The sequence below is a fragment of the Oryctolagus cuniculus genome, chromosome 13, assembly GCF_051225735.1.
Source record: "Oryctolagus cuniculus isolate XC-2025 breed Fujian yellow rabbit chromosome 13, ASM5122573v1, whole genome shotgun sequence".
Classification (NCBI taxonomy): Eukaryota; Metazoa; Chordata; class Mammalia; order Lagomorpha; family Leporidae; genus Oryctolagus; species Oryctolagus cuniculus.
In genome coordinates, this window is record NC_142879.1 from 24,644,694 (window position 1) to 24,657,849 (window position 13,156).

The following is a 13,156-nucleotide window of genomic DNA, read 5'->3' on the forward strand; positions in this document are numbered from 1 at the left end:
AGTCCAGGGGACGGCACTGTGGTGTAGCAGCATAGAAGATTAAGTCTGTGCCCTCTATGCTAGCATCCCATATGAGCACCGGTTCGAATCCCTGCTGCTCTATTTCTGATCCATCTCCGTGCTAATTTGCCTGGTAAAGCAGCCGAACATGACCCAAGTCCTTGGACCACTGCACCCACGTGGGAGACCCAGAGGAAGCTACTGGCTTTGGACCGACTCAGCTCCAGCACTGAGCCAGCTCCGCCCTTGTGGCCATCTGGAGAGTGAGCCAGTGGATGGAGGATCTGTGTGTGTGTGTGTGTGTGTGTGTGCCTCCTCTCTCTGTAAGCTTTGCCTTTCAAACGGATAAATAAATCTTTAAAAAATAATAATAATAAATGAAAGTCAAGTCTGGGTAAAGTACACACCAAAACATACGTGGTAACTCTGCATACTGGGTTTCAGGTAACTGGGGGAAAGAGGGTTACCTGTTTTTAACAAGAGTAGCTTACACAACTGCCATGAAGGAGATCGCAGACAGCATGAGTTTGGCCTTGCTGGCTCCTCAAATCTGATCCATAAATACAGAACTGTAGAACTCAAGTAGCCCTTAGGAGCACAGGGAGCACACCAGGGGGGCTGTGCTGAGGACACTGCGTCCTAATAAACCACACCTCCTACCTTCCCCTGTTTGCTCAAACTCCGACCTCATGGGAGCAGCTGGTAGCAGGGGCTGAAAAGCTACTTGGACTCCTCCACTTTGGCTTTCAAATGTGGAACTCACAGCACTGTCCCCACATGAGGGGAATAAGGAGCTCTCCCCAGAGAGAAGAAAGAAAACCTGGGCTGCTCACACCACAGACCGAGGTCCCCGAGAGTAAAGCCGGGAGGAGAAACCCAGCCCCACTGCCAGGTCTAAAAGGCACTGAGGCTTCCGCCCACAGGACGCCCCCGCTCTGCCAGGACTAACACACGCTCTGGTCTAAGCTTTCTCAGGAGCATGACATGTCCTGGTGCAGAAGAAAGGGGGACCAACTTCTTCAGGCTTCCAGAGCACAGCACTTGCTTCTGATTCAGACCAGAGATTCTCCCTCAAGCTGAAACTGAGTTTTCTGCCCCGTCCTTTGAGATCTCTGGTCTCCCTCAGTCACCCCCAACCAAGCCTCACAACCCAGAGAGGATTTCTTCCAGGAGGCACTCTAAATCCTCCTCCTCCTTGTCCTCCCCCTCCTTGTCTCATACTTGGGTTCCACTTGTGGAGTGGTTTAGAAGGATGAAGGCTGACAAGTTCATGCAGCTTACAGCACTTAGCAGGCACTGGGGGACCTAATCCTGTCCATTCCAGCCAATCTCCTATAGGGGACTTCAATCTCACTGGCTCCTGGTGTCTGGGAGGCACATCTCCAGTCACCTGGTAGTGCCTGGCTGTGGCCTCTCACCTTGTCCCTCCCATTTGTTTGATCCTCTGTTCCCATGCTCTCTCACCGGCCCCTCCCCGTCAACTCTCTGTGCAGACTTTGGTGGGTCTGCAAACTTCTGTGGCTCCCTGAAGCCCTGCCCCCCATGGAGAGCAGCCAAACTCAGAAGCACAGCTGTAGCCCCTCCTGCTCTCCGCATAGCATCGCCAGGGCCTATGCACGAGACACTGGCAGCCCTTCCCTTTGCTAGTGGACTTTAGAATCAGGAAGGGCGGGCCCACAAGGTACCACGTGGCAATAACTGCGATGTATAAACATTGCCTGTTCAAACCTATTCCAAGTGTGCCAGGGGAGGTTCAGATCACTGTTGCAGGCCCTTATTTCTCTTCCTGAAACAGAGCTAATCTCGGCATTTTTGCAGTGTTTTATAGATTCCTTCCCATACTTTGACTCAACTCTCACAAAAATCCTGTGAGGGGGCCGGTGCCTGCAGTGCTGGCATCCCACATGAGCACCAGTTGCAGTCCCAGATGCTCCACTTCCCATCCAGCTCTCTGCTGTGGCCTGGAAAAACAGTAGAAGATGGCCCAAGTTCTTGGGCCCCTGCACCCACATGGGAGACCTGGAAGACATGCCTGGCTCCTGGCTTCAAATCGGCGCAGCTCCAGCCATTGCGGCCATCTAGGGAGTGAACCAGCAGATGGAAGACCTCTCTCTCTGCCTCTGCCTCTCTGTAATTCTGTCTTTCAAATAAATAAATAAATCTTTAAAAAAATAATAATCCCGTGAGGCAGTCAAGGCTAGCTGTATCCCCATTCCACTAAGGAGAAAGCTAGAGCCCAGTGAAGTTCCATGACTTACCCAAGACCACACATGCAGGAGATGGTACTTAGACGTGAGACTGAATTTTTCAATCCCTGCTCAGAAGGGCTGGTATGGATGGGGCGGTGTAAGAACGCATGGGTTAAAATCCTAGCTCTAGTGTTCACCAACAGTGTGATCTGGGCAATTAGTCAGCCCTTCTGCTCCTGCAACAATCCTCCCTTACAGGACTGTCGTGAGAATGAAATGAGGCAATGGATCCAGGCACCCATTTTGGCCCTCAAAGCTTGGGAGCCATAGGAGAGCACCCTCCCTCTCCTACTGACTTTGAGCCCTCCATCAGCCTACCGCAAGCAGATGCACAGACACAAGGCAAAGCAGCCTTCCTGCAGCCACCCTTTCCTCCATCCCCAAGCACGTCACCGTCAGGCACCAGCCTCATCCCCACAGACAGCCACTGCCACAGCCTTCAACAGCAAATCCAACTTCAGACAAGTCCACAGTGGCAGTCCTATCCCTTTGGCCTATCGCTTTCTCAGTGCCAACTCCAACAACTGGTGCTGGTTGATACATTTTTTCCTAATCATTTTTACATGATTTAATATCTAAATTAAAAATACTTGTTTATTTTCTTTTGGAGTATGCTTGGGCCAATTTTCTTTCTGCTTCTCCTCTCTACTCCTAACCTTTCCTCTAGGGTGGAGAACCTAAACACTTCTAGGGTGGCTTTGCTTTGAGCCCTGAGGCCACCTCCTCTTCCCTTTACTTACCCAATCTCAGCAAGAACCTGGGGCATTGACCTTGGGAGGCCTGAAGTGGGGACTGGATCTCACGTCTGACTTCCAGAACAAGTCAGAGGACAAGGACAAACCAACCCACTTCTGCACATCTTAGGGGTACAGGGACAGAGGCTACTCATGAAATGGACACAACCCACCCAGAAGCTGGTCCAGAGTGGAGGCAAAGCCACACAAACCCCTTCCCACAGCAACCCCTTTCCCCCTACTTCTGCCTTAAGGGAAGCCTTGGTTCCACTTAAATTTTGTAAAATGCTTAAAATGCTACATTATTAAACCTTGTTTTCAGCTAAATAAAATGACTATCATGTCAGAGTCTTTTTTTAAATTTAGGAAAACATACTTGCAGAATAAAAACTTATAATTAAGCCACCTTTAATTTTTAAGCAAAGGTTATAGACAGAGGCAAACTAATTTAACACCAGAAGAAAAGCTTACTGAGAGTCCTCTATCCCCATCCAGTAAGCGAGATGAAGAGCCTGCTAACACCCCCTAGATCTGTCTGGGTCCGCATAGCCCTTTCCAGACCCACATGTGTATATTCATAGCAAGAACCCTGAGTGAATGAAGAGGAGCAGTCAGCTGCTGACCCTTGGGCTTTCCGATCAACCACATCACTACAAGCACTTGCAGGGGTTTAACCAACCCCACTTGGGATCATTTGGGACATGAATTGTATAGCTTCAACCAACAGGAAAGAATAAAGGGTTTATAACATATATAACATATGTAACATATCCTACGGATATAACAAAAGTGATGACTATGCCTGCTAAGTTTGGGCACCTCTATCACATTCTTTCTGTTGCATCAGAGTTCTGAATCTAGTATACTCCTTCTGCCAAAATTGAAAAAGCAAATAAACAAACCCATTAAGGTCTAAGAGAACAGGAAAGAAATGCAAGTCAGATGACGGAAGAAGTCCTTTACCTTAAAAATGGTATTTTCCTCCTCTTGTTGGGGGCTATGCCTTGTGGCATGTTTCCAGGGAATCTGGAAGCGTTTGGAGTCCCTGTGTAGCCAGATGAGCCCAGGATACAGGCCACTATCCACCTGGGCCACCAGCCAGGGCTTCAGCCGAACTCTGCGGGGGTGGAGGGCCATGATCTGGGGGGAGGCAGGGAGTGAGAGGGAGGGAGAACAAGAGAATTAGGCCAGCCACTGGGAACTTCTCCCAGCTACCATTCCCATACGATAGAGCTACTGTTTCACTAGATTACGGCAAAGAAACTAAATAGGGGAATAAACTGTGCCAGGTGGGAAAGAAAAGAAAGGAGGTTAAAAGGTTCTTTTGATTCTTATTCCAAAGCCATTTATACTTCATGCTCTAGCCAAATCAGACTTATCATGGAAGTAGATCACATTTCTTGTATTTAAATCCTGAAGCAGGAAAATTAAAAGGTGATGTCATCCCGGCTGGAACACAGGCCCTGTTGAGTAGCAAGGGCTTTGGAGGAGAAGGGAAAATTGCCTTTCATTCTCATCTCAGGGGAACCACAGCACATGGGGAAGAAGCTTAAGCATGTTCTTTATAAACAAGACAACTAAAGGTGAAAGAGAACGTTGCAGTGAGAAAGGACACCACGTCGGACAGACAGAAGTGACAGGTGGGCCCCGGGTTCCAATAGCTTCACTTACACAGCTGAGCCGGCAATGTGTCCACGGAGATCTGAAGAGCCAGGCTTCAAGTCCTCTTTCCTTGTTCTGTGCCACCGGGAGACTCTGTATCAAGAAAAGGGGATCCCTACTGGTTACCTATGCCACAATCCAGCACCAGGAAGGAGACTTGGGAACACTGGGAAGATAGGTTCTGAGACTGCGTCCCGAGCACTGCGTCTGGCCAAGCTCAGAGCCCAAAAATAATCAACTCCCACAGAACCTAGCACTGAGTACTGCAACCATAAGCCAAGCCCTGCCCCGCCAGGACAGGTTCCTCACCCGGGTCTGTTTATCTCCCCAGAGGCTGCAGGGAGGCAATGGGTCCCAGGCTGGGTAAAGTCTGCAATTGATTCTCATGCAAATACACGGGCATAGTTGATAACACTGGGCAGTGGCCCTCATTCACAGCAGAAAACAAAACCCTGCCCAGACATGGTACCTGGTGGAAAAACCATTAACCAAAGAATTGTTCGGTGGTGCTTGGGTTGTTTTGGTTTTTTTTGTTTTGTTTTGTTTTTTGCTTTTACTTAAAATGAGAAACAGAGGCCCGGACCAATAACATTCATTCAACAAATATTTGTTCACCAGCTACTGTGTGTTGAGTGCTATGTTCCTTACAAAATACAAAAGCTCAGTGTTCTCACTGCTTCCTGAGGAAATCCACATAGGGACTGCCCAGGCTCCCCATCACCCTGAAGCTCAGTAAGTCGCCTCTTCACCTGGATCACAGTTTTGAAGTAAAACCACTTGAGTTGGGACTGGCGCTATCGCTTAGCAGGTAAAGCCGCTGCCTGCGACACTGACATCCCATATGGGTGCCAGATTGATTCTGGCTGCCCCACTTCCAATCCAGCTCCCTGTTAATGGCCTGAGAAAGCAGTGGAAGATGGCTCAAGTGGCCGGGCCCCTGCATGCACACGGGAGACGCAGATGAAGCTCTGTCTTTAGCCTTGTTCAGCCCATACCGTTGTGGTCTTCTGGGGATTGAACCAGCAGATGCAAGATCTCTGTCATCCTAACTTTTAAATAAATAAATAATCTTTATAAAAAACCAAACAAAACACTTGAGTGAGCTGCAGGTTCCCACTTGGAGGAGTTGGGGCTGGGGAGCAGAACAGCTAACAGCATTTCTCTCCCCAGCCAGACTCCCAACAAATGGGAGAAGCCCAAACCCAAGTCTGCCTCTGGCACTTTAAGAGCAAGGTAGGACCTGCTCTCACCTGTGCCTGCTGACCCAGTTACCAAGTCCTGCAACTGAAACCTTCCCTCCAACCCCCCCCCCCCCCCCCCAGCACAGCTCACAATGGGCAGGTGAGATTGGCATGCAGTGTTCAAATGTTTCTGTTTTTGGCCTACTGTAAGGTGCTCTGTGGGACAGCATGTGATGCCACCAGACTGTGGAGTGTGAGTGTAAGTGTGTGTGTATATAACTTATAAGGAAAAGGGAATGCATAGTCTCCCAAGGGCACATGCTGCCTTCTTCTTCCCAGTCCAGGCCTTACTAGAAGGGGGTGGGGAGGGAAAGGAGAAGAGGGGGAATGAGCAGCCAACTGGCCAGCTAGTAAGGGTTTTGGAGAATTTCTATTGCACTACTGGTAAGACCTGTGCCTGGGTCTGTTTGACACATGAAATCCAACTCTTGACTGATCATGGACTTGAAAAAAAGGCTTATTGTAGTTAATCTACAGCCCATCAAGAAAAAAATGAAGGCAACCAGGCCACGAAAAGGAGCTGCACCCTGTGATGGGGAAGGAGAAGCAGCCACCCATAGAGATCAGTGGTTAGGATCTAGAGCCCCAGTTCTCAGTGTTCTCCCAGATGGGACTACACATGAGCAAGCCCGCCTTGGCCCACGGGCGGGGCCCAGCCTGCCCTCACACCCTCTCTCCTTCCCTGCCAATCCCCACCATCTTTGAAAGTCAGCCAAGATCTCCCCCACCTGCCACCCACTTAGACTCTAAGATAGGCAGAGAGGGAAAAATTGAAAACAGCCAAAATGACTGACAGAGGAATAGTTCATTACATCACAGCCACAGGCTGCACTACCAAGCAGCCATTAATCACGAGTACCAAGCCAATTCTTATGGGATTTGGGGAAATGTTTACAATATGAAGATAAGGGAGGAAGGTAGTATATAACATGGAATGCATAGCAATACAAGGGCTCTTTTAAAAGTTCATTGGAGGGGCCAGCGCCGTGGCTCACTTGGTTAATCCTCTGCCTGTGGTGCTGGTATCCCATTAGAGTGCCAGATTCTAGTCCCGGTCGCTCCTCTTCCAGTCTAGCTCTCTGCTGTGGCCCACAAAGGCAGTGGAGGATGGCCCAAGTTCTTGGGCCTGTGCACTCACATGGGAGACCAGGAGGAAGCACCTGCTCCTGGCTTCTGATCGGCGTAGCTCCAGCCATAGTGGCCATTTGGGGGGTGAACTAATGGAAGGAAGACCTTTCTTTCTCTCTCTCACTGTCTGTCAAATAAAAAAAAGTTCATTGGAAAAATGCCTCTTATGAAAAGATGATGCAAGGATTTCAAAAATTTTGTACCAAAATAAACTTATCATTTAATCCTATTTCTCCAGGAACTTTTTGAAAAACATCCTTGCCTCTCCATTTGGGAACATACACATGCTGGCATCCATGGACACACACAGAGAACTGAAAAATGGGGAAGACAGGCAGCAGTGCAACAAGATTCATGACAGGGTTGCATGATGATGGACTTACAGATGCTTTTATACTCTCCCATATACCTGTATACATCATTCACATCTTCATACAATGATGTTTCCATTAAAAAAGAGTTTTGTTTTTAACTCCAAGTAGTATTTTTTTCAACCACAGGAAAGTAACTAAGACATTTCTCAGGAAGGAGGGTAACCAGAACCCTCCACATCTGCACATTTTTACATAATGTGTCTGGTTTCACCCTTACAATTCTAGAAGTGACACCATCATATCCATCTTACAGCAGGGCTAACTGAGGCATGGAGAGCCCAAGTGGTTTATCTGAGGCTAGGACCCTGCATCCCCAGTGGGTGCTGCACCCAAGCTGGCCACTGCACCATGCCTCCCGTCTTCTGCACACTGAGAGCACACAGCCCAAAGCATCAACCAAAACCCCACAGAGGGCCAAGGAAGTGATTAGGGAAAGATTGCCTGACACCTGCTCTCAAATGCACCTGTACCAGGGCTCTTCCTAAACACTCTTGCCACTCAAATCCCAAGGGCTGCAGGGAGAAGGACCACAGCCCAGCGGGGCTCAGCCCTGGTATCCCTGGCTTCCATCACAGCAGAATTCAAGAGCTGTGCCTGGAACAGGTATTTACCACCCAAAATACAAAGATAGTAACTGACTGTCTTCCCTCTCAGGGAGTGTGGAGCAAGGGTGCTTTCAGCCTCCCCAGGGACTAACTGTTCTCTCTGACACCCTCATCCAGGGCGCAGGGCCTCTGTGAACAGCCCCCTCCACAGCCCCTGCCCAGACCTGTTTCCAGGCACTGCTACTGCAGAGCCAAAGATCCGCTGGCTGTCAGTGGCTCTGCACAGAGGAGGACCTGCCTGCCATTTCCTGCCTCTGGACAGGTCTTAGGGGCGGTCCCATTTCTTCCCGGCTTCCTGGAGAGGAACCCCAGCCCAAGCTCTAAGTTTCCCAGTCTTCCTTCCTTCGGTTCGGCCCCACCTAGGGGTAAATTCTGGGCCTCTTGCCCTAATTCCCACTGCTTCCCCTCCAGTAGAAGTTGGGGGCGGCAGGGGTGGACCTGCTGGGAGTTAGGTATTGCAGTGGGGTCTCACACAAACATCTTACCCTAAATTCCTGCCCCGGTCAGCCCAGCATTCACCAACCCCTATTCTACTTCTCCGTTCCCTGGCTGCCACACTTGATACCCACCGAGAGAGCGGCGGAGGGGCAGGGCGACCCCTTTCCGGAAAAGCAGACTGCCTGGAAAGAGCAGCACCCCAGGCCTCTTTCCCCACTTCTCCACACCCACCATCCAGCCCCTTCGGCAAAGAGGGCCTCACCCCCGGAGCAGCCACACCTGGCGCCACCCTCCCCAGCACCTAGCTTGGCTACTGGGAAATCCATGGGTGTCTCCCAGGCCCAGGGCAGCGGCCAGACTGGGCTAAACAAACTCAGGGAGGGAAACAAACCGGCCAGAGCTCGAGGTCGCGCTCATCTCTTCCAAGTTCCCAAAGCACCCACCGGGACCAAAGGCGGCCAGGCCCAAGAAGCGGCCCCTGCCACAGAGGCCGGCGGGCCAACCGATTGGTAAGACCGAGGGGAGAGGGAGAGGGGTCCTGGGCTCCACGCGACGGTGGGGTGAGCAGGGGGCCAAGAGCAGCAAAGTCCGTTTCGGCGCGGAAGGGAAAGGGAGTGGGCCCAAATGTGGGGTCGGGCGGGGCCCGCGCTGCAGAACCGGGACAGCCACAAAGCTACCTGGAGGAGGGCGACAGGCGCCCAGTCCCGCAACGAAGTGGATGTCCCCAAACGGACTCTCCCCTCTCCCATCGAGGCTAGAACGGACCCCTCCCCACCGGCGGGCCTGTCTCCTCTCCCTCAGAGTAGTCTCCGCGTGTCGGCGTCCCCACCTTGGCTCAATCCGGCTACCAGAGGCGGACGTCCCTCTGAACCAAGTCAGCAGCGAGGAGCAGACGCCGGCCTCCGAGCTCCTCGACGGCTCGGCCGAGCGGCGCCCCGCTCAGCGCGGATAGGGACTTCGGGTTCCTCTCTCCGTCCCGCACCAGCCCTTACCTGCCCGGCCCAGGTGCGCGGAGCTTACGTCAGTGCCTCGCCCCGAGACGCCTCTGCCCACTCCGCCGGCTGGCCACGCCTCCCAGGTGTAGCCACGCCCTCCGGCGTCCGGGATTGGCCGCTTGGGAGAAATAAGATACTTTGCGTGCCTGGGCGGCCCGGCCCCGCCCGGCCTCTTCCCACCTCACTCCCCCGCTTCTAACCCGTGCTAAGAAAAGTCCCAGGCTCGGGCCTCGCCCTTGCGCCTCGGGGCTGGTGGTCCTGGGAAAGAAAAGCGGCTGGGAGGTCAACTCCAAGGCGAGCGAGGGCCTCCCCTCCTTCACGTCCCGTAACTACCCCATGGTCCGGGGACAGCTCAGAACGACAGGGGGTTCCAGAGTCTGAGTCGGCCCTGCCAGGCCGTGGGCCTGCGTGCGTGGAGTTAGCGATGGGGAAGGGACTCAGGACACGGGGTCCCGTCTGGGGAAGGCCATGTGGTTCCAGGGCTGGAATTCTGCTTTCCCTCTGCCCCTTCCCTGTGTGACGGTAGGTGAGTCTCCTAGCGTCTGTTTCAGTTTCCCCACCTGTTCAGCCAGCACCATAACTCCTGCTGTTTCTAATCACGGTCATAGCCTGGCCTCTGGAGCCACTGAAGGGGGCTCAAGCCCCAACTCCATCAGTCACTGCAGGCTTGGGAGAGTTTCTTCAGCTCTCTGGGCTCTCTTTCTTAGCTGTAGAATGAGGCTTAGGATAGTACCTGTCTCACGGTAGTATGGTGGGAATTCAGTCGGTGACCAACATGTACAGGATCTGACACTTAGTGTCCTATGTAGCTACTTGCAGTTATTGGTGGTGTAAGGATAAAAAGCACCATATTACAGACAGTACCTCGCACAGGAAGAAGGTTTCCCTTGTAATCACCTGGGAAGTTAAGTCCCCTTTTCCCTCCCCCCACCCCCCACTCCCCACCTCCACACACAGAGGACCTACCTACAGGGAGCAGTGAGATAAACCAGACAGATCCCACCTTCCAGCACTGCACTGTCAGGTGAGATGGGGCACAAGCAGGCACTTGGTGTCGTTGTTTAGAGAGACGAGTGAGAAGCTGCAGAAGAAAGGTGCAATGGGCAGAATTGTGCCCCCACCCCAAACTCATATGTTGAAGTCCTGACCCTCACTACCTCGGAATGTGATGTTTTCCAACGGTAGGGTCTTTGCAGAGGTAATGAGGTTAAAATGAGCTCATTAGAGTGGGCTGCAACCCAACAAGACCAGTGTCCTTACAAAAGGAAGAGATGTGGACTCAGAGACAGACACTTGTAGAGCAGAGATGATGCAGAGACCAAGGGAGAAGACAGCCATCTGTATACCAAGGAGAGGCCTGGAGTAGATCCTCCACCCCACTTCCCCAACAGCCCTCAGACCCAACAGCACCTTGGTTTTGGACTTTTTAAAAAATTTATTTGAAAGTCAAAGTTACAGAGAGAGAGAGAGAGAGAGAGAGAGAGAGAGATCTTCCATCCGATGGCTCACTCCCCATATGGCTGCAACAGCTCAGGCTGGGCCAGGAGCCAGGAGCTTCTTCCAGATCTCCCATGTGAGTTCAAGGGCCCAAGCTCTTGGGCCATCTTCCACTACTTTATCAGGCTGTAAGCAGGGAGTTGGATTGGAAGTAGAGCAGCTGGAACTCAAACCGGTGCAAATATGGGATGCTAGAGCACAGGCAGTGTCTTTACCCACTGTGCCACAACACCAGCCCCTGGTTTTGGACTTAACTCCAGACCAATATTTCTTTTTGTTACTGAAGCCACCTCGTCTGTGATATCTTGTAGATTCATGTGTGTGGGTTAGAGCCCCAGAGTGGTGATAATGCAGACTCCATTGCTAGTCCCAAGTCAGCTTTGGGATGTATCCAGCAAAGGCCTGGGAAGGCAGCAAGCCCCAAGGCCTGACTCACCCAGCCTCTGTCTCAATCACTGCCCTGTGGCCACTCTTCCCTTCACTCAGGGGAAGGCCTGGCTCATCAGTCCAGCCAACTTGCTACTATTGATGAGCTCACTGGGCAAGCAGCACCTTCCATCTGGCCCACGGCTGGGCTCTTGAGACCAAGCAAAGCTTCTGCTGTGGGTGGGTGTGAGGGGTGGAGGGAAGACCACCAGGAGAGTGTCACCAGAAGGGAACCAGAAGCCCAATGACATGCAAGTATGAGCCCACACACAGGCATTCACTTTTGCTTGAGCTGAGATTCCCATGACTAACGTAATTCTTAGAATCTTCTTTAGAAAACACATATTTTAAATCAGAAAGTCAAGCTAGGAGGGTCCTTTTAGATCAGGGGTGGGGAACCCTTTTTCTGCCAAGAGGCATTTGGATATTTATAACATCATTCACAAATTATCAACCTAAAAATTAGCCTGCTGTAGATTTACTGAATTTCAAGTCCCGCCTGTGGTTGCCTTGGCAGAGCCAGACCAAGGGATTCTGTGGGCCTTACATGACCTGTGGGCTGGATGTTCCTCACCACTGTTCTAGATCCTCTAGTTCATGGGTAAAATTGACTTAGAGATGTTTGACTCACATGGTGTTTTAAATGCCAGGAGACCTCACATAAACATACAGATTCACATCTTCTCTTGAAGAATCAAGTGCTCTGGACACCATGCACACCACCTGTTTCACCTGGCAACAGCTGCCTATTTAGAGAGAGTCTACACATGACAGGCAGGATAACTCCACCCTGCCGGGCTCACTCACTTGCTTCAGTTGCCTAATCCTGGAGGCATCTCTACTTTTTACAGATGAGAAAAATGAGGTCCAAAGAAGCCAAGTGATTTCCTCAAGGTCACATAGCAAATTAGCCACAAAACCAAGACCAGGGCCCTTTTCCACTTGAACCCTGCTTAGCACCCTGACCAGTGTCTATTCTGATTGGCAATGCCACTGGTTGTTGACTATTTAAACATAAAAATAAAAAATCACCCATGGATCTAGATGTGATTGATGTTATAGTAAACAAAACTCCCAACTCTCATGTCACTCAACTGAAGAATCAAAGGAAGGGGAGTAAAGCAGGAGGAATTAAAGTGGCAATCACAGGAACTTCCTCAAGTGATGACCTGGCGATAAGCCATCCTGACTCTCTTTACTGGAGACACACCTCATCCACTGGATCTGGGGATAAGAACATCCTGTGGGTCCCCAAAGACACTGAAAGAAGCAGTTCTTCTATATTCTCCAAAGAGCGCCTGCTAGATTCAAACAGCCCCAGTGTGGCTTGGGCCTGCGATGCCCCCCTGGTTTTACCTCCTCTGCCTCTCAGGTGGGGCACTGCTGACTCACTTGTGAGTCTGAGTTTCAGGCAGTAGGATGTGCATTCAGCACAGGGGCCCTGATTCACAGCCATGAGAACTAGGGAATCCCCCTCGCCTGCTGCCAGTGAGCTCTTATTTTGTGGGAGGGGTCTCTGTGACTACCCAGACTTTAATCTCTACAACATCAGATATGTGATAATAAAGCCATGAGTTTCAAAACCCATTATCTTCTTGGCAGAGCAGGAGGCACAGAACCTGGGGATTCTTCCACAGGCTTGGTACAGTGGGAACTTGGTCTTACTGGAGCCAGTATGGCAAATGATCTCTGAGAGTGGAATATGCTTTGGTGGAGTTGCTGGAGGCAGGCAGGATATCAAGCTAAACAGTTCAATTCTCTGCTCTCTCAAAGGAACTCAGACCCCAACTAATCTTCTGGAGCCCAT

General features: G+C 51.2%; 1 protein-coding gene across 6 annotated transcripts in view; it reads right to left on the reverse strand.

Moving 5' to 3' along the window:
• IRF6 (interferon regulatory factor 6) overlaps positions 1-13,156 on the reverse strand; it is a 47,760-nt gene that overhangs the window by 14,263 nt on the left and 20,341 nt on the right. For 2 of the 6 annotated variants that reach the window (XM_008268456.5, XM_089312120.1), the window contains exons 3-4: positions 4,655-4,738; positions 3,947-4,123 (exon numbers count right to left, since the gene is read on the reverse strand). In XM_008268456.5, coding sequence (XP_008266678.2) covers positions 3,947-4,120 — 174 coding nt within the window. In that variant the 5' untranslated portion in view covers positions 4,121-4,123; positions 4,655-4,738. Of the gene's footprint in view, positions 1-3,946; positions 4,124-4,654; positions 4,739-7,024; positions 7,049-8,562; positions 8,588-9,260; positions 9,562-13,156 lie in introns of those variants that run through there. The other 4 variants (XM_008268457.5, XM_008268455.5, XM_089312119.1 and 1 more) reach the window with 4 other exon arrangements.